This window comes from Callorhinus ursinus, unplaced genomic scaffold (assembly GCF_003265705.2).
Source record: "Callorhinus ursinus isolate GAN/ISIS: 27379988/994484 unplaced genomic scaffold, GSC_fseal_2.0 scaffold25, whole genome shotgun sequence".
Lineage (NCBI taxonomy): Eukaryota > Metazoa > Chordata > Mammalia > Carnivora > Otariidae > Callorhinus > Callorhinus ursinus.
Genome location: NW_027397087.1, coordinates 36,393,464 through 36,413,191, shown reverse-complemented (window position 1 = coordinate 36,413,191; position 19,728 = coordinate 36,393,464). Strand labels below are relative to the sequence as shown.

The window sequence follows — 19,728 nt, the reverse complement described above, 5'->3', positions numbered from 1 at the left end:
TGTACTCCACTCTTATAGTCAATTGCATAGGAATCTATGATATTGATAACATATTATTTAGGTATTCCCACTTTTTTCACCATAATTGTTAACCATATGAATACAAATTTTTGCCTACTTGTCCATTTATTTCCTTATGCCAAGTTATGTGAGATGGAGTTGTTGGATCAAAGGATCTGTAGATTTGTAATAAATCGTTGGTGGGACTGAGCACTATAAATTTTTTAGTGCTTAACAATATTATAGTTATGAGAAATATTATTTTGTGACTTGCCTCTTCAATATTCTTTGCTCGCTTTTCTATTAGATCGTTTACTTCCTTTTGCTGACTTGGATACGTTCATTATATGTTTAAAAATATCAATTCTTTGTTTAAATGTACAAAGTTTTTAATTTTTATGCCATTAAATATTTTATGTGTTCTGGGTTTTATATCTTGCTTAGAAAAATCTTTCCTAATATTTTAATACTCTCCTCTATTTTTAGTTCTTTATTGATTTAGAAAATATTTGGATGTTTACTCTCCTTGGAATTTATTTTTGTGAATGATGGGTGCCTCAATACCATTTATTGGACAATCCATTCTTCTCTTACTTATTTGGAACACCTTCTTTATCATATACTAAATTCTTGGATAGCCATAGATCATGTTCTGGACTCCCTGTTAGGATCTGTTCATCTTTCTTAAGCTGATAAATACCGTGGTATTTTGTTTTTTTTTTTAATTAAATTTTATTTTATTTAAATTCAATTAATTAACATATAGTACCTTATTAGTTTCAGAGGTAGAATTCACTGATTCATCAGTTGCATAGAACAGCCAGTGCTCATTCCATCAGGTGCCCTCCTTAATGTCCAGCACCCAGTTACCCCATCCCCCAACCACTTCCCCTCCAGCAGCCCTCAGTTTGTTTCCTATAAATACCATGGTATTTTGATTGCTCTAGCTTTGTAGTTTGTTCTGACATCTGGTAAGGCAAGCCCTTGCATTAAATTTGAGATAAATTCACTCCTTTAAAACTTTGTATCTTCCCACTCAAGAACATTTTATTCAAGTCTTTTATGTCTTTTAAAAAAGGTTTATGGTTTTCTTCTCATGGACTTTCGACATTTTAAAAGTTTATTCTTGGGTATTTTATATGTGTTTCCATGTGAATAGAATCATTTTCCCAAATATATTTTATGACTTTTATATATTTATATATATTATATAATTATATATATTTTATATATATATTTTTTTACTGTGGGTCTACAGAGAATCTATTGACTTTTATGTTGATCTTATAACCCCTAGAATAATAAACTCCATAAGAACTCACTATGTGTCTATCCCCACCACAGCTCTGCCCAGCTTACTGCCAAAATATGAGTGGTCTGGGCCATTTTCTTTTGTTTGTTTTCAGTTGATTGTGTTCTCTAGATAGTTTACCTCACCATCTTTCAAATAAAAATTCTCTCTTTTTGGGGGAGTGCCTGGCTGGCTTGAGTCGATGGAGCATACTACTCTTCTCGGGGTCGTGAGTTCAAGCCCCACTTTGGACGTAGAGCTTACTTAAAAATAAATAAATAAATAATAGAATTTCTCTCTTCTTAGTGTCTAAACATTTTCTTTCTTTTTCTTGCTTCTGTGCAATGGCTAGAACCTTCAGAACATTGTTGAATAATAGGGGCGAGAGCAGGCGTTCCGGGGGTTTCCACCAGTTCGGCCACCTGGAGTTCTCCCTGGAGGAAGAGGTCCCAGGACCCAGCAAGCCCCGTAAGACTAGGTCATGGCTCAGGAATCTGAACCCTTCGCCGCAGCACAGCTTGGGGGAGCCCAGTTGTCCAGCTTTAGGCCGTCCTAAATCCGGGCCAGCTACCAGGTTTGGTGCGGGACACCGATCCGAAAGGGGACCTCGGGTGGGGCGCTGGATCCCTTTTTGGAGAGGACCGGAGGTGCAGCGGGGCGTGCTGCACTCCGGGCAGCACGCCCCGTCCGCACCAGCTTTTGCCCTAAACGCTTCAGGGCGCATCAGCCCCCTCGGAGGCTGGGCCGGCCGGCCGGGCGGGATCGCTGGCGCCCGGCCGCCGCCTCGGGGAGCTGAGCTCAGTGCCAGGCTGGAATTCCGGGTGTGGCCGCCCTCTGGCGCCGGGTGACCCCGGGCTTCCCATCCCCTGCGGAGGCAGGCGTCCAAAACGGACCGGTGCCTCCCGGGCTGCGGCAGACGCGCGCCGGGGCTGGAGGAGCGGCAGGTGAGGACGCCGGGGCGGGGCGGGCCCGGCAGTGAGGCTGCGGGCGCGGTGGGGCTGCGGGCGCGGGTAGCCCCCGCCCCGCAGGGAACCTTCTCCTGTCCTCCAGCATCTCCGCCGGCTTTCACTGGGAGCAAGGCAGCAGGATCCGAGGTTGGCGTGGCGCCGGGCTGGCCCCTGACTTGCGCTCAGCAGCATCCTCACTCGTACTCAGAGACCTGCCCTCACGGTCCGCCCCTGGGATGCGGTCACCAGCCTGGGAGGGAGGAAGGAGGAGCGGGCCTTTAGCACCCGAATCTGGATTCATACCCCGACTACCCCACCGAGATTGCCGAAGTGACCCACCGTGTCCTTGCTGCTGAATCGACAGCCTTCAGTCTTCCTCCTACCTGCCTCTCAGCAACCACTGATTCCTATTCCTCCTTCTGACACATTCCTTGGGCTTCCATGACAACCCCTACCCCTAGGTTTCTTTCTAGCTCTCAGCTCTCTCTCTCCTAGTCTCCTCAGGGGGACCCTCTCCTGCACACAATCTTTAAGTGTTGTGCTTCTTCGGGTCCCAGATTTCTCTCCTCCCTCTCCACCTCCTTGAGATATAATCCACATACCATAAGATTCACCCTTTTAAAGTGTACAATCCAGTCGCTTTTAATGTATTCACCAAGTTGCACAGCTCTCCCCACCGGCTAATTCCAGAACGGTTTCATGACCCCAAAAAGAAACCTGCGCACATGAGTCACTTCCCATTTCCCCTTTCCCCAGCACCTTGGCAACCACTAATCTACTTTCTGTCTCCATGGATTTGCCAGTTCTCGACATTTCCTGTACATGGAATCATACACTATGTGGTCTTTCATAACTGACTTCTTTCACTTAGCATAATGTTTTACGTTTAATGTTTCTTTCATATTGTGGCTTGTAACAATACTTCACTCCTTTTCATGGCTCAGTAATATTCCATTGTGTGGATGTACCACAGTTTATCTGCTCATCAGTTGATGGGTATTTGGGCTGTTTCCATTTTCGGGGATTAATTATCATAATGCTATGAGTATTCTTGTACAAGACTTTGTATGCACATGTTTTCAGTTCTCTCGGGGTGTACACCTAGGAGTGCAACTGCTGGGTCCTATAGTAACTCTATGTTTAACCGTTTGAGGAACCACCAAACTGTTTTCCAAAGCAGTTGTACCATTTTACATTCCCACCAGCAATACATGAGGGCTCAGTTTCTCCGCATCCTCACCAACACCTAATACTGATTATGGTCCCCTAGTGGGTATGAAGTGGTATCTAATTGTGGTTTTGATTTGCATTTCCTTGATGGCTAATGATGTTGAGCATCTTTTCATGTACTTATTGGTCATTTGACATCACCTTTGGAAGAATGTTTAGTCAAACATTTGCCCAGTTTTAGTTGGATTACTTGACTTTATCATTCAATTTTAAGAGTTCTTTTTAGGGGGGCACCTGGGTGGCTCAGTCGTTAAGCATCTGCCTTCGGCTCAGGTCATGATCCCAGGGTCTTGGGATCGAGCCCCGCATCGGGCTCCCTGCTCCACGGGAAGCCTGCTTCTCCCTCTCCCACTCCCCCTGCTTGTGTTCCCTCTCTCGCTGTGTCTCTCTCTGTCAAATAAATAAGTAAAATCTTAAAAAAAAAAAAAAAAGAGTTCTTTTTAGGGGGCGCCGGGATGGTGCACTCTCGGTTTTGACTCTGGTTTTGATCTCAGGGTCATGAGATTGAGTTGTGAGATGGAGCCCTAGGTCGACTCTGCCCTCAGCATGGAATCTGCTTAGGTTTCTCTCTCCCTCTCCCTGTGTCCCTCTCCCCACCTCCTGCAGGTGTGCGTGCTCTCTCTCTCTCAAATAAATAAATACATCCCCGCTGAACAGGGAGCCAGATGGGGAACTTGATCCCAGGACCCTGGGATTATAACCTGAGCTGAAGGCGGACGCTTAACTGACTGAGCCACCCAGGCGCCCCTAAATAAATCTTTTTTTTTTAAAGAGTTCTTTTTTAAAAAATTATTTTAATTGTGGTTAAGAAAAACACATAACATAAAATTTATCATCTTAACCATTTCTAAGTGCATTTGTAGAGTTCGGTATTGTTAAGCATATTCATATTGTTGTGCAAACTGTCTCCAGAACTTTTTCATCTTGCAAAACTGAAATACCCACTAAATACCTCTCCACCTTCTCCTCCCTCCGGTCCCATTCCACTTTCTGTTTCTTTGAATTTGATACTCTAGATACTTCATATAAGTGGAATGATACAGTATTTATCTTTTGGGACTCGCTTATTTCACTTAGTATAATATTTTCCAGGTGGAGTTCTTTATATATTCTGGATATTAGTCTCTTATCAGATATATGATTTGCAAATATTTTCTCCCATTCTGTGGGTTGTCTTCACTTTATTGATGAATCATTAGCACAAAAGTTTCCAATTTTGATAAGGCTCACTTTATCTTTTCTTTTGTTTCCTGTGCTTTTGGTGTCATATCTTTTTTTTTTTTTTAGATTTTATTTATTTATTTGACAGGGAGAGAGACAATGAGAGAGGGACCACAAGCAGGGGGAGTGGGAGAGGGAGAAGCAAACTTCCCACTGAGCAGGGAGCCCGATGTGGGGCTCAATCCCAGGACCCTGGGATCATGACCTGAGCCGAAGGCAGACGCTTAACGACTGAGCCACCCAGGCGCTCCTCGGTATCATATCTTGAGATGATTGCCTAATCAAAGGTCACAAAAATTTACACCGTTTTAAAAATTTACAGATTTACACTGTTTTCTTCTAAAAGTTTTGTGGCGTTAGCTCTGACATTTTTTTTTTAAGATTTTATTTATTTATTTGAGAGAGAGAATGAGAGAGAGAGAGAGCATGAGAGAGGAGAGGGTCAGAGGGAGAAGCAGACTCCCTGCCGAGCAGGGAGCCCGATGCGGGACTCGATCCCAGGACTCCAGGATCATGACCTGAGCCGAAGGCAGTTGCTTAACCAACTGAGCCACCCAGGCGCCCAGCTCTGACATTTTTGAGCTTATTTTTATATATGGTGTGAGATAGGGGTCCAACTTAAATCTTTTGCATGTGAATATCGAGTCCCAGCACCATTTGTTGAAAAGACTAATCTTTCTCCCATTGAATTGGTTTTGGCCCCCTTATTGATAGCTTCTCTTCTTTATGTATCCACTTTGCTAGCTCCTGTACTCATTCGTGGTCCAATAACTCAGAAATTTATCCCTTTGTCCTGGACCTTTCTTCTGAGCTCCTTACTCCTATATAGCTTGACATCTCCACTTAAATGTTTCTCACACAACTTCAAGACTGAACTCTTGATTGTTTCTTTCAAATATGCTCTTTTTCCAATATATTTTTCCCTGTTTCATCTCAGTAAAACAGAGCAGTATCCTACTTGCTTAAGCCAGAAATCTAGAGTCATATTTGACATTTTTGCCCTTAGACCCCACGTCCAATGGATCACCAAGTCAGGTTGATTTTATTTGGAAATATATATCCTGAATCCATCCCTGGCCTTCCAATACCACTGCCACCAAGTGTGAGACATCATCTCTCCATTGGAATACAGTCTCCTAACTCATCTGTCTCCATGGAAAAATTTTATTTTTTTATTTTTTTTTAAAGATTTTATTTATTTATTTGAGAGAAAGAATGAGAGAGAGAGAGCACATGAGAGGGGGGAGGGTCAGAGGGAGAAGCAGACTCCCTGCCGGGCAGGGAGCCCGATGCGGGACTCGATCCCGGGACTCCAGGATCATGACCTGAGCCGAAGGCAGTGGCTTAACCAACTGAGCCACCCAGGCGTCCCTCCATGGAAAAATTTTAAACATATACAAAAAAGGAGAGAGTTGTAGGGTGGATACCCATCTATCCATCACCCAGGTATAATAATCATCAACAGCAGACTGTCCCTATTTCATCAATACTTACCTCTACTCCCCCCTTCCCCACCTCCTTTGGATTACTTTCAAGCATATCTATGTCAGAGTGCTCTCTTTAAGATACAAAGTTGATAGGGGTGCCTGGGTGGCTCAGTAGTTAAGTGTCTGCCTTCGGCTCGGGTCATGATCCCAGGGTCCTGGGATTGAGCCCCGCATCGGGCTCCCTGCTCGGCGGGAAGCCTGCTTCTCCCTCTCCCACTCCCCCTGCTTGTGTTCCCTCTCTCGCTGTGTCTCTCTCTGTCAAATAAATAAGTAAAATCTTTAAAAAAAAAAAAAAAGATACAAAGTTGATAGTGTATTTCCCTGTTTAAATCCCCTTATTTATTCCCCACTGCTTTTAAGAAAATGAAAGAAACCGTTATTGGGGTGCACAGGGCCCTGCATGATCTAGCCCTGCCAACCCCTCCAGCTTCATTGCTCCCCACTTCACTACTTCCACCCTCTAGACACAAAGGCTCTGTTTATGTTCCTCATACATGCTACACACCTCTGGCCTCAGGGCCTTTGCACATCCATCATAAACCCTCTACAATGACCCCTCTCTAACTCCCTCCAAATACGCTCCCCCATCTGATTAGCACCCATTGGCTATCAGCTCAAAATGCCACTATTTAAGGAAAACTTCCCTGCTTTCCACGGCTGAGTCAGGACTCTCTGATAGAGGTCCAACTAGGACGCTGGGCTCTTCTTTCGTAGCATAGATGACATAGTTATAATTATGTATTGATTTATATAAATAATTTGTTTCATGTCTGCCTCTCCCACCAGGCATTTTGGGGATAGTAGCTTGCCTTATCCCTCTTAGTACACACAGCACTTACACGGAGCTGAGCGAACAGCAGACGTTCAGCTGGGGTTTGTAGGAGGGAGGCAGGGAGGCTGGCAGCCCTTTGAGGACTGTGACCCTGCTAGCCTCTCCTGGGGTAGGGGCTTCTTCTGACCACAGGAGGGTCAGTGGCCATTTGCAGTTCACCCAGTTCCTAGCTCTGCTTTGTTTCTCCCTCAGACAACACTTGCTTTCCTTCCTGGGCTGAGGTTTTCTCGCCCCTTCGCTGAGAGTAACTGAGGCCCATAGAGAGGGAGTGGCTTCTCCAAGCCCCCTCGGCAGTGACAGGTACTTCCACGCCTGCCTCTCTGTCTTCTGGCCCCCACCCCCAGCCTCTTTCAGGACCCTAGACTCCTTCCACCTGGCCCCGTGCCCTGAGAAGAGCCTGGAGGGCCCACAAAGGCAGCGTGATTCTGAGGTGGGTGTTAGGGGATGGTTGGAATTGGGGTGCGTTGGATGGTATCCGTGGATGGACAGAGCAGGCTTGTCCCAAGAGTAGCCACACCCCCTGGTAGCCTTGGGCGGGGGTGGGGGGGTGGGAGGGGCGGCTGAGCGGTCGAGCGGCCTGTGGGCCCTCCTTCAGCAGGCTGGGCAGAGGGTAGCTTCCAGGAGCACAGGAGTGCTCTGTTTCTTAATGAATGCAAGTCTGTTTTTCGACCTGAATGACCAGCTTCTTGTCTGGAAACGGCCAGGCCCGAAGTGGCCGGCCAAGAAAAAGTGGTCTGTGACCAGGTCCAGGGGTGCCAGCTCAAACAGATGCTTCCACAGCAGTGGAAATGTGGGATGAGGCCAGTGACAGGCAGGTCACTCTCCGCAGGGACCAACCGCCTGCTCCTCGCGGTGTGGCCTGGGCTTCGTGAGAAATCCTGGCCGTGCCCAGCAGCAGAACTTCCATGTTTCAGCTCTTTGTCCGTCTGTCTCCCTGGGGACTGTTGTCACTCTGCGGGCCTCTGAGCTCTGGCCGGGGAAGGGGGCGGCAACTGCTGGCCTCAGACCTCTGGGGGGGTGGGGTGGGATGCTGAGCGTGTGGGAGCTGAGCTGTGGGAGTACCTCCTGGCCCCCCCCCCCGCAGCGGGACAGGGGGGCAGTCCCTGGGTGGGGCCCAGGTGCAGAGAGGGCCGTCCCCGCAGAGGCTTGCTCGCTGTAGTCCCAGGGGAAGAGTCAGTCATGCAGGAGCTCTGTGGGTGCCGTTTGGGGCCTGGCGGGGCTTCAGTCTCTGCTTCCCATGGGCGGCTGCACTTCTAGGCATCCCTCAAGGGGCATGATGGGATGTAGAGCTCTCAGTGTTGCTGGCAGGGGTGGGGGGTGGAGGGCAAGGCTGTGAGAACCGCCCTCCCCACCACCCCGGGACTAGGCCATGACCTCTCAGACCCCCACAGCAGCCCTGAAGATCTGCAGGTCAGAGAGGGGATTTCCCCCCGTTTTATAGCAGAGCAGACCCAGAGGAAGGTGACTGGGGACCACCCAGAAGGAGGTCAAGGGCAGGGAGAAGCAAACTTGAGTGACTTGCTCTCTCTCCAGGTCTTGTGTTTGTGTCCCGAGTCCCAGTGCGGCAGAACAAACTACACAGAGGAGCTTCTCAGCAGGGAGTGTTTGTTTATTCAGTATAGTTATTGAGCACTTACTGCATGCCTGAAGCTGTGTGCGGCCCCCGGGGTGAGAGATGAATAAGGAAGACGGTCTAGTGGGTCTAGTGGGAAGACAACCACTTAAATGGGCAGTACAGCAATGAAGATATCCGAGCAGGGGTCTGCTCTCCGCGGAGCTACAGGCTCGCCAGGCTTCGGGGAGCGGAGGTGTTGGGCGATAAGAGTGGGAAGGTCTCCATCTTGGGCAGGAGCTAAGCAGGACCCAGGCAGAGCTGGGAGGACAGCTCACTAGCAACCCTCCTGAATGCCTGAGAGGACTCAGCCTGAGCACTTTGATCCTGAATTCCATCCCTGTGAGGATCTGGGCCTTTCTAGTGTGCCCCGAGAGCCCAGAGCTGGATGGTGGGGGTGTGTGGGGGGCCCTAGAGCAGGGAAGAGGGCAACTGGGGTCCTTTAACCGGGGTGGGGCCAGTCAACCAAGCAGCTAAGGGCTTGGCTGACCAGCTCTGGGCTCCACAGAGAGACCTGGGCAGTGGGCAACGTCTTGGCTGCTAAGAGTGGGAGATGGGGCCAGCCTTGCTCTTGGCCCTCCCGGCTCCCATTGGGTGGAAGGCCCAGGAGCCTCTGAGATCCCTGTAGGTAGGTGTTCTTGTTGGCAGCAGAGCTCAAAGGGGTCCTTGTTCAGGCTGGATGCAGCCACCCCCAGAGGGCTAGCAAGCTCTCATCTCCTCCTGAACAACTAGCTCTCCCAGTTTGTTTGGTTCTTTGAGCAAAGAAGATAAAGCCTTGGTGGGGGTGGGGAATAGGAAGGGGTCTGATCTAGGGAACCCCACCTCTCAGACAGGCCCCTGCATGGCTGTCTCAGCTCAAGAGACCTCCTTTGGTCTCCCCCAAGCCCCGTCTACTGGGAGCACTACGAAGAGGGCAGAACACCAGGCCCAGAGCCCTCTGGGCGGCGTGCTGAAGGGGCAGAGTGCAGGATTTCGGGCAGACCGGAGTTTGAATTCAGCTCCACTCGTCCCTACTTGTGTGGTCGGGAGCTCGTGCCTTACCTGTCTGGGCTGCCTCCTCATCTGTATGACCGGACGCCAGAGAGGGCCTCAGGGCTGGAGGTCCTGAGCCACAACTGTCCCCTCCTCTCTCCCCAGGGGCTCCCTCCACTAACAGGGCTTGACTTGGTTTGAACCTTCTGAGTCCTTCCGCCTCCTGACCCCGAAGGCCTGTTGGGGGTGTGGTGGAACCCAGGCCTGGGTGTCAGACCTCCACGGGGTCCTGGCCCTGCCAACGACTGCATGTGGGCATGTCACTGGAGCCCGCTGGGCCTCCCGTCTGCCCCCGTGAAATGCCAGCAGAACCACCTGCCCCACGTGAGTGGCTGAAATGACATCACAGGTGTGCCCTGGTTGTGGGGCTTCTGGTCTGGCTGCAAGTGCTGGGAAAGTGAACGGGCTGCAAGTGGGGCAGACCCTCTGCTCTCTCCCAGCCTGGGGCCTTGGCCCATGCCCTGCTGCTTCTCTCTCTGCTCTCTGCTCCCTCTTCGCCTGTGCTAGACCCAGCTCCGGGGGCACCCAGAGGTTCCGCTCCAGTGTCCCTGCAGCACACGTCCGTCCTGCCTGCTCACTGCCTCTGGTTGGGCACCTCCTGTCTCGTAGGCTCTGGGGAGGATCCACTAGAAATGGAGTCGGATGGGCTAAGATCATCTTTCCCTCCAGAGAGGCTGCTGGTCAGTTTGCAGATGGCCCTGTGTAGGTCTGAAGCACCTGTAGTTCTGCCAGTGGCGGCCAGGATCAGTTGGTCCAGACTGTGATGTCTTGGGAAGCGGGGCACCTGGCCTTCCACCTTCCCATTCATTTCAAAACTGCCCCGGGTTGTCAGAGGGAGCTAAGCACATCCCTGGCTCAGGTGTTCTCAGACCTCCTGGGAAGTAGGGTTCACAGCTGTGCTGAGCACCTGCCCCTGCTGAGCCCTTTGCCAGGGCTGCTGAGCCAGACAGCTGGTTGGGGGACCCAGCGTGTGGCCCCCAACACACCAAGCCCCACCCCCTTACTCTCAGGATGGACTTCAGCTGTGGGCTTTTCTCTCCTTTTCTGGGCAGCAGAAGCAGCAAAGCAGTTGTCCTAGATAAGGAACATCAGCTTAGAAAATAAAGTGAGGTGCAGTTTCTGTGTAAGAAATACTAGGATTATTTTTGCAAAAGAAGATTGCCTTTTCTCTTCAGGTTTTAGAGTACTGATGATAAGCCTGACTCTATCAACATTATGCCAGTTTCCCTTTGGCAGAGGTCTTGTCAGCCGGTGTCTGGGCTGTTTTTCAGGACTGTGGCCCTGGGAGGGACGTAGGGAGGCTCTCGGGAAGGACACAGAGCCAACCTCTGCCGCACAGAAAGCTACCCCTACTTCCTTGGCGTGACCTAGTAAATGTGCTCTGTGACCTTAACAGATGAAGGAAATCTCTATGAACAATGTGGTTCCTGTCTTGCCGAGGGTGTTCCTGGAACTCCAGAGGGGCAGGGCCCTAGATCCAGAGCCCAGGCGGGGAGATTCCACCTGGATTCCGGGGGAGGTATGCTTCCCCCTCTGAGCCCCAGTGGAAGGAGAGACTTGGGGGTGAGATTCATCCAGTGGTTTCTTTACACTGGTTGCATGTTTCAAATCACCTGAGAGCCTTGAAAAGCCTGAAACTGAACACAGGCCTACCTTCTGACCCACCAATTCCAATCCTAAGTGTTTACCCGTAGAAATGAATACTTGTGTCCACATGGCAGGTACTGGCATGTTCTTGACCACACTTTCACAACAGGCAAAAACTGAAAAACTGCCCAGATGCCCATCTAGAGTCAAATGAATAAATCAGTTGTAGTATGTCCGTGTAATGGGATACCAAACACTGGTGGAAAGGCAGTTTACAGCTACACACAACACCATGGACGGATCCCCCAAATGCATTGCTGAGTAAAGGAAGCCACATAAAAGAGTATGTGTGGTACGATTCCATTCACAGAAAGCCCGCAGAGGCAGAGACCACGTGTGCCGTGGAAGCCCGGATGATGGTCATCCTTGTGGGTTTCGGGGGAGGGGATGAGACTGGAAGGAGCAGGGTGGGGGGGCTTCTGGGGGCTGGTTTCCAAGTGTGTTCTATTTGTGAGATGCACTGAATTGTACACTTATTTTATGTGCGCTTTTCTGTATGCGAATTATTCTTTACTAAGAAGTTGAAAATATATAGTTACCTAGCGGCTCCCCCCAGAGGCTCTGATTTAATTGATGTGAGACAGGGCTCAGGCATCATTTTTTTGTTTGCTTTTTGGAGAAGGTCTCCATGTGATGTTCACGTGTAGCCAGCAGGCTGCACATCAGAGTTGACCGGACGGTCTCTCTCCTCTGTGAAGGAGGTGGTGCACCGTGCGCTGAGGTGGAGGTGGGCCACCTCGGGGGGCTGTGAGTTTTGTGCTTTCAGGGACGTGGTGCTAAGGTGTGTTTTTTTTTGTTTGGAAGACGGCTCTACTTGGAGGTCCCTGGGGCCCAGGGTCCTAGCTGGCTGCTGAAGGGGAGAAACTGTTGCTGGGCCCGGCCTTGAGAAGGGCTGACAGGCCCCACAGGATGCTCTAGTATCTCGAATACCCAGGAGAAGTCAACTTGGGAGGTAGCCGAGTTGCCCAGGGGACCTGCCTGCGACCCTGAAGGCCCGGCTCAGGCTGCTAGGCCTGGCTTTTTGCTTCAGCGTGGCTGGGGTATGGCTCCGGCTGGAGGCTTGGAGGAGCCCCGGCGGGGGGGGGGCGGGGGGAGGTTTGCCCTGGGGCTACGAAGGGTTAAATGTGGACAAGGGGCTGGGTAAGCTGGAGGAGTGTTGCCTGGGCACAGGACAGCCCAGGGGCATGCCCTTCAGTGGACAGTGCAGGGGAGGCAGGAGGGCCCCAAATACCATGTCTATCCCATCCCGTCTGAGCCACTTTCTCCTTTATCTTATGTCTTCTGCCTTCCACTTGAGCTCCCCGTTTGATCAGTCAGCCAGGATGGACTGGGTGCCTGGCGGTGCTGAGCCGGTGCTGACGACTGCTCCACGGCCAGGCTCCATCCGCCCGCAGGGACCCCATGGGCTCCGTCCTCCGTCCTCATTCCCTCCTGCTGCCTGGCTTTTTCCTCCCCTCCCCCCTCTGGGAGTGTCACCATCTCTCTTTCTCTGTCTCCTTCCTTCACGGTAGCAAACACTGGGTGCCTGCTTTGTGCTGGGGATACGGGGGCGTATGAGACACACCCCTGGTGGAGCTCAGAGTTGACTGGGGGCAGACGGATGTGTAAACAGACAAGCACAGTCTGGTGTGGTAAGTGCTGGGGCAACAGCATGACGGAGGGGACGAGGGACCACAGAGGAGGGACTGACCAACTCTACAGGGGGGAAACTAGGGAAGGCTTCGCAGAGGAGGTGACATTTGAACTGGGGCTCGAAAGATGAGTGGAATTCCCCGGGTGGATGCGCGTGGCGAGGAATTCCAGGTGCGGAGGACGCGTCCCTGGGGAGGGCGACGGCAGCAAGGAAGCTGGGGCTCGGGGGAGCCTTGTGGGGGAGCCTGGGAAGGGAAGCAGGATGCTCAGGAAGGCCTAGAGGAGGCGAGAGGGAACTCAAGAAGGAACACCAGTTGCAGAGCGGCGGGATCGGATCTGGGCCCCAGGTGGCTCTGTTGGCCGTGCAGGTGCGGAGAGGGCCAGGCATGTGAGCAAGCTTGTCGCCCGCATCCGCGGAGAGGACAGCGGTGATGGCGGCTGGCCCGCGCAGCAGGAGTGGAGGAAGTGAATGGTGTCGTGGGTTAAGCGGTGGTAGGGCTCTTGGGGCCTTGGGGATCGATTGGTTGTAGGGGGCGTGGAGGAGAGAGCTACGGATTCTGGCTGGGGCTGCTGTGGCAGGAGGAACCTTTCAGGGATGTTGGGTGCTTGGAAGGAAGCAGATCTAGGGGGTGACACCGAGCGCGCCTTGCTGGGTGCATCCTGATGGCGGGCTGAAGCTCAGGAGGAGAGGGGGTGTCAAGGTTAGAGATTTAGATTTGGGAGTGCCCGCCTAGTGGGAGTATTTTGAGCCTGGGAAACATTGAGAGTGGAGTGCACATGGCAGGTGTCCTGTGAAGCATGATCCCTGAGTTTGTAGGACGCAGCTCAACTCTGGCACCTCTGGATTCCCTCCTCGTTGTCTCTCTTCCTCTTCTCTCTCTGTGGCCCCCCTTTCTTGACTGGCCTGGCTCCTCTCCTGACATCTCCCTGGATCTGCTAGCTGCCCATCCCTGCCCTTTCAGCAGCCCCGAGCGGCAGGCCCCACGCGGGGCTCATGGCACGATAAAGCTCAGTATTTGTGGAGGGAATGAAGGAAGGCTTGCGGGCGGGTCAAGTTCCTGCTGCGTCCTCTGGAGAGGCATCCTGCCCTGGGACCAGGCTCAGCAGGGTGAAAGGGCCCCATCGGGGCCTTCCCCAACCTTTTCTACCCTCTCTAATGTCCAAAGTATTGGGCCTCCCCTGTTGCCTCCCCTTGATTACAATAATGATATTTTGGGGTGGGGGGCTTTGATTGGAAAAACAGACACGGATTTGAGGACTTCTGATCTTACCCCACAGTGTGGAGGTGGGTGGGACTGGATGGGCTGGGGGTGTCGTTCACAACACACAGAGCAACTGGCTCGAGGAGGTCTGTGTGGGAATGCACAGAGGCCACCAGCATGGTGGGGGGGGGACCCAGGCTGGCCCCCCCATTCTCCAGCTTCCTGCTCTTGAAGCCCCCTTCCTGGCCTTCTGTGGCAGGGCCCAGTGGGTCCTTGGGGGCTCCCCTCCTGACTGGTTCTGTGGTGACCACTCTGCCCCAGGCCTACCTGTGCATCTGACTTCGCTCCCGTGTCTTTATTTTTATTCATCTAAACACTGTAGGGGAGAAGACTAATTGGTGGAAAGTCTGACTTGATCATTTTGAAAGCAGTATCTTGGGGCCCCAGGTGGGGTCTCTGTATCAGGAACATTAGGAGGCCGGCCAGGAGGGACTGGCCTTCACAGATGGACAGGTCGGAATGGCTTGTAACCATCCTGTTCATCATGCGTAAAGGAGTTGCTTTTAAGTTTAAGGATATTTGAAAGCCATTTGCTCCCAGTGACTGCGTTTTACCCCCGTTCTTCTCTTCCTGGAGATGCTGTGGGAAATGTGCAGAGCCTTCTTTTGTTTTTCTCGCGGTCTGTCCCTCCTCCAGCCTCACTTCCTGTCCCCACAGGGTCATTCCTCAAACAGGCTGTGTGTGACTGCCGCACGCTGGCACTGCCCCCAGCTCAGGGCCTTCAGTGAGGGAGGAGGCAGGGTCCCTGCCATGCTGGAGCCCCCGGAGATGAGCAGTTCAGGCACCAACCCGGTGTGACGAGTGCCCAGAGGGAGGCAGGGATTGGGGTGCTGTGAGTGTCTGCCGCGGGGGCTCCTCACTAGGCCGGGAGAGGGCGGAGGGCAGGCTCCCCTCTCCCGGAGAAAGTCATGCCGGACCTAAGGATGAGTTCGGTCTAGGATCCCCGCACAGGCATGATTATGAACGGAAAGTTAGAGTATGGGAACCTATGCGGGGCGATAGTCCTACCCAGCCGGTAAGGTTCGGCTTCCTTTCCTCTGGGAGCCCTTCTGTGACTCTCGCTCTGTCTGCTCTCTGAGCTCCTGCGGCCCTGACACCTCCAATCACCCTTTCCAGTGCCTGAGTGACAGGCTCCCTGCCACTGAGACCATGCCCAAGGTCCTGCTTGGGGGTCTCACTCGATCCCTGGTCCTCCAGGTTAGAGTGTGTTCCTTCAAGTGGGCCCCACACCCACCCTTATCTTCCCTGGTGGCCCAGGAAAGACCACAGGCTGCAGGGTCCAAGCTCTCCAAGGGCTCAGCGGTTTGACTTGTACACGTTCTGCGTTGGGGGCCTCTCCAACCAAAGCATGCAAGCCAAGTGGGGAACCGAGAGATGGAAGACGTGGAAGGAATCTACCACACAAAAATGGAACAAAACTAAAGGCAAATGACACACTGGGGGAGATGTTTGCAAACATGTTAAACTAAGGATTAATGTTCTCAAAAAAGCATTTAATACAAATCAATAAGACAAACGTGGAGATCCTCATAGACGATTCACAGGTGGAAGTTCCAGGGGTTCATATGCCTACATGGGAAAACTCGTTCAACCCCTCCATAAGCAGAAATAGAAATGAAAATAGCATGTTTTCACGTACCAAATTTGCAAAAGTGAGAAAAAGTGAATAGCCAGGGTAAGGACTCGATGTTGGGAAACAGGCTGATGGTCATGGTCACCAGTAGAGTATCTGGAAGCACTTTGGGAGTGGGTCTAAACAGCCTGAGAAATATACATTCTCCACCCATGAATCACACTTCTGAGAATCTGTCTCAGCCATGGGCAGGGACACGGGGAATTCCTCATGAGATCATGTTAAGCAACAAAAGTAAGACCTACATATTATAATGCATAATTCCATTCCCATAAATTGTATATTTATGCATAAACCTTTGGGTGATTTTTGAAGATTTTTTTCCTTCTGGGGGATTTTGATCATCATATTTATAGGTTTTATCTTTTTCATATTTTCTATAATGAGCATAATAAAAATCAAGAGGGGGAGGAAAAACCCTCTTGAAATGTGAAATGATGGAACCAAATAAATCTAGAAATTACCTTTGGGGGTCAAAAGGGTCAAATCACTAGCAAAACTTGTCGCTTTGCAAGATTCAGGAAACCTATGTTGATTTGTGCACCAAAATTCTCCATAAGGGCAAGGACAGAGGTCACCAGGCCACAGGGCTGTGGATGGGCTGATTTTGTAGGGTGAGGTCACCTGGCTCTTCACTGTGTGATACTGGGTCCCTTGGCTGGTCTGTTTCCTACTGTGTACACAGCATGGTAGGGGGTCAGACTATCTCATCTCTGAGGGTCTTGGCAGATCTCAGCTGAGTGGGCAACTCTGTTCTTGAAGAAGAGAACTTTGACTCACCCCAGTGAGAGCTGAGAGGGACTGCGGGCTGGTATTTGCAGGCTTCAGGTTCCAGCTCCTTATCTGCCCAGGACCTTGTAGCCTGTTTGCGACCACCACGGTGCCCTGCTTTGGCCCTGCTTCTTGGCCACCCTCTCTTCCTGTCAGCTTCTGGGCCCACTCTGTTGGGGGTGAGTTGGACTGCTCAGGCTTTATTGATTCCTAGCCTGTCTCCTGGAGGGGCAGGAATGGGGGACCCTATGCTTTAGAGCTGTTTAGGGGAGGCATGAACTCAAAAGCCACTGGGGAGCCCTACCTGCCCAGGGAGATGGCGGCTCCTCCCTCCAGGGCCCCCTCTCTGTGACATTTTTGAGATGGCTTGGCTCTCAGGGCCAAGGTGCCCTGTCCGTCCGAAGGCCACCAGACCACCTCCTGGTGCGGGTCCGCTCCTCCCCTCCCAGCCCATGGTTACCTGTGGGCTGACTGGAGACCCCCCCTCACACACACACCCTCACTGCACCAGTTCCTCAGCTCTGCTTCAGCCTCCTGTGCTCAGCATCCTTTCCCAGATCCCGATGGCTTATGGGAATGCCGCCCAGGCCCCTCAGGAACTTCTGTCAGCTGTGAGCAAGTCTTAGAGTCCTCCTTCCCACTGTGCTCTCTCAAGTGTGGGCCAGGCCTACCTGCCTGGTGCTCCACTAAGGTAGGCTGATTTTCTTTCCGGGCTGGGCATAAACTGACCTGCAGGCTTCCAGAAAAGGCGGCATGAGATTGCCCCCTCTGTCAGGAACCACAGCACTCCTGCCTGAGCTGCTGCCTCTGACCGGTCACATCTTCAGCCTCCGCCTGAATAGCAGGGCCCGTCTGGGGTGCGGGCAGAGGAGCCGGCCTGGGCGTGTGAAGTTGCTAGGGAAAGGTGCTCCCACAGAGCCACCCTTCCTGATGTGGGCCTGTTTCTGTGCAGCGACCAACAGATGCACGGAAAGACGGCTTCTCTGAAGAGCCCCGTGTCCTGCTCAGAGAAACTAGCCAAGGTTCAGGCACCCCTGGACTCCAGGTGAGGCCCCTCCCAGTCAGAGATACCTATGGATGGGGGGTGGGAAGCCTTCAGGAGGACATTAAAGAAAGAGGCAGGGCGCCTGGGTGGCTCAGTTGGTTAAGCGACTGCCTTCGGCTCAGGTCGTGATCCTGGAGTCCTGGGATCGAGTCCCACATCGGGCTCGCTGCTCAGCGGGGAGTCTGCTTCTCCCTCTGACCCTCTTCCCTCTCGTGCTCTCTGTCTCTCATTCTCTCTCTCTCAAATAAATAAATAAAATCTTTAAAAAAAAAAAGAAAGGGGCAGATAAAAAAGAATGAAATCTTGCCATTTGCAATGACATGGTTGGAGCTAGGGAGTATTATGCTAAGTGAAATTAAGTCCGAGAAAGACAAATACCATATGATTTCACTCATATGTGGAATTTAAGAGACAAATCAAACGAGCAAAGGGGAGAAGAGGAGAGAGAGAGAGGGACAAACCAAGAAACAGACTCTGGACTCAAGAGAACACACTGATGGGCACCAGCGGGGAGGTGGGTGGAGGGATGGCTGACATGGGTGATGGGGTTGAAGGAGTGCACTTGTCGTGATGAGGGTGATGTATGGAAGTATCGAATCACTTTATTGTACGCCTGAAATTAATATTGCACTGTATGTTAACTGGCTGGCGTTTAAATAAAAAATAAGAAAGGGGCAAAGGGCTTAAAGAAGGGGCAGAAAGGGGACCTTGCGTCTGGTGTTAGGCTGGGCATAGGCTGCCCCGCGCCTCTTCTTCCCAGTCCGGGGCCTGTCCCGGCACACAGGGACCTAGCAGAGTCTAGGCTTCTCAGATTACCGGCCTCCTCCCTGCCCACCTGTCCTCAGGCCAACCTGGCCAGGGCAAAGCTTTGCGTTCCAGCACCACCCCCTCTCCTTCAGCCTTGGTAGCCTCCCTCAGATCAGGTGAGTCTGCTGAGCTCCAGGCTGCCGGGAGGGAGGAGGCTGCAAGGAGAGCAGTCCTGCCGGGATCATGGCCCATGGCCAGGCCCCGGAGCCGTGAGTCTGACATCTCCACCTCACCTGCAAACTGGTCCCGATCCCTGTTTCTCCTGCTCACCTATCCTCGGGTCTGCTCCTCTGCTTATCCTTTGGCCAGAGACGTGGGAGAGGGTTTTTGATACCCAGGGGTGGGCAGCTCCTAAGCATCTCTGGGAGATGGGAGATGGAGGCTCAGGCGGAGCATACCTCCTGGGGGGCCCGCTGCCCACTGCTGTCTGGGAGGAAGGCTCCCAGCGTGCACGAGTGCCCTTCCCCAGGGCTGAGCTCCGTCCTCCCTGTTGCTTATCACTTTGCTGTGGCTCCTAGAGAAGGGCCTCAGTCTTCAATCTCTCCCCCAAGCTTCTGGCTTGAAGCCAGGGCAGACCTGGCACTAAGGATGTATGGGCAGGACTCAAGGGTTCCTTGTCCCTGGAATGGAATGTCTCCTTTGCAGTCTGCACTGGCCAGAAGGCTTGAAGGGTGAAGAGATAAAGAAGTGTGGCCGAGAAGGGGTAAGTGCGTGGAGGCTGCCTTTTCACTGCCCATCAAGGGAGGGGCTCTGGGCAGCCCGAATCCAGGGACTGTTGGCTCCTTGGACGCCAAGGCCTGTCACCAAGGGAAACCTGAGTGACTGTCCCCTCCTGGGTGGGGTGGTGCGTCCCCCTCCCGTCAGTGCTGCCCGTCAGGACCTCCTGTCGTCATGTCACCGAGAGACAAGCTGCGCTAGGGACTCAGCCTCTCACCCCTGCTGGCTCTTTGCCGACTGCTTGGCGCTAAGTCCCCGGAGCCCCTGCCCCCATGGCATTATTTCCTGGTGGCTGGTGCAGGGCCCCTTTGGGACTTCTCAGCCCCAGCTTGTGTGTTTGCAGACGCTACTGAGTAAATACAACCAACAATACCACAAGCTGTTTAAGGACATTCCCTTGGAGGAGGTGGTTCTCAAAGGTGAGCTGTCTCCCAGGTGTGCCTGGACAGGTGCCTAGAGTGCCTGAGGCCCAGGTCCTCTCCTCTGGAGCCTCCAAGGCACAATTTTGATATGGGAACTGGCTGCCCTTTGCATGTGGTTGCGCCTGTTTTCTTTAGAAGTC

At 52.2% G+C, this 19,728-nt stretch overlaps 2 protein-coding genes across 7 annotated transcripts in view; both read left to right on the top strand.

Annotated features, from left to right (window-relative positions):
• GRAMD2A (GRAM domain containing 2A) overlaps window positions 1–19,728 on the top strand; it is a 33,701-nt gene that overhangs the window by 8,116 nt on the left and 5,857 nt on the right. For 3 of the 6 annotated variants that reach the window (XM_073877319.1, XM_073877322.1, XM_073877320.1), the window contains exons 2-4: window positions 17,550–17,642; window positions 19,095–19,152; window positions 19,510–19,585. In XM_073877319.1, the coding sequence (XP_073733420.1) occupies window positions 17,550–17,642; window positions 19,095–19,152; window positions 19,510–19,585 (227 nt within the window). Of the gene's footprint in view, window positions 1–10,934; window positions 11,023–17,154; window positions 17,289–17,545; window positions 17,643–19,000; window positions 19,153–19,509; window positions 19,586–19,728 lie in introns of those variants that run through there. The other 3 variants (XM_073877321.1, XM_073877323.1, XM_073877324.1) reach the window with 3 other exon arrangements.
• MYO9A (myosin IXA) overlaps window positions 2,215–19,728 on the top strand; it is a 346,819-nt gene continuing 329,305 nt past the window's right edge. The window contains exon 1 of the mRNA XM_073877314.1: window positions 2,215–2,235. The gene's annotated coding sequence lies outside the window, so the exon portion shown is untranslated. The remainder of the gene's footprint in view (window positions 2,236–19,728) is intronic.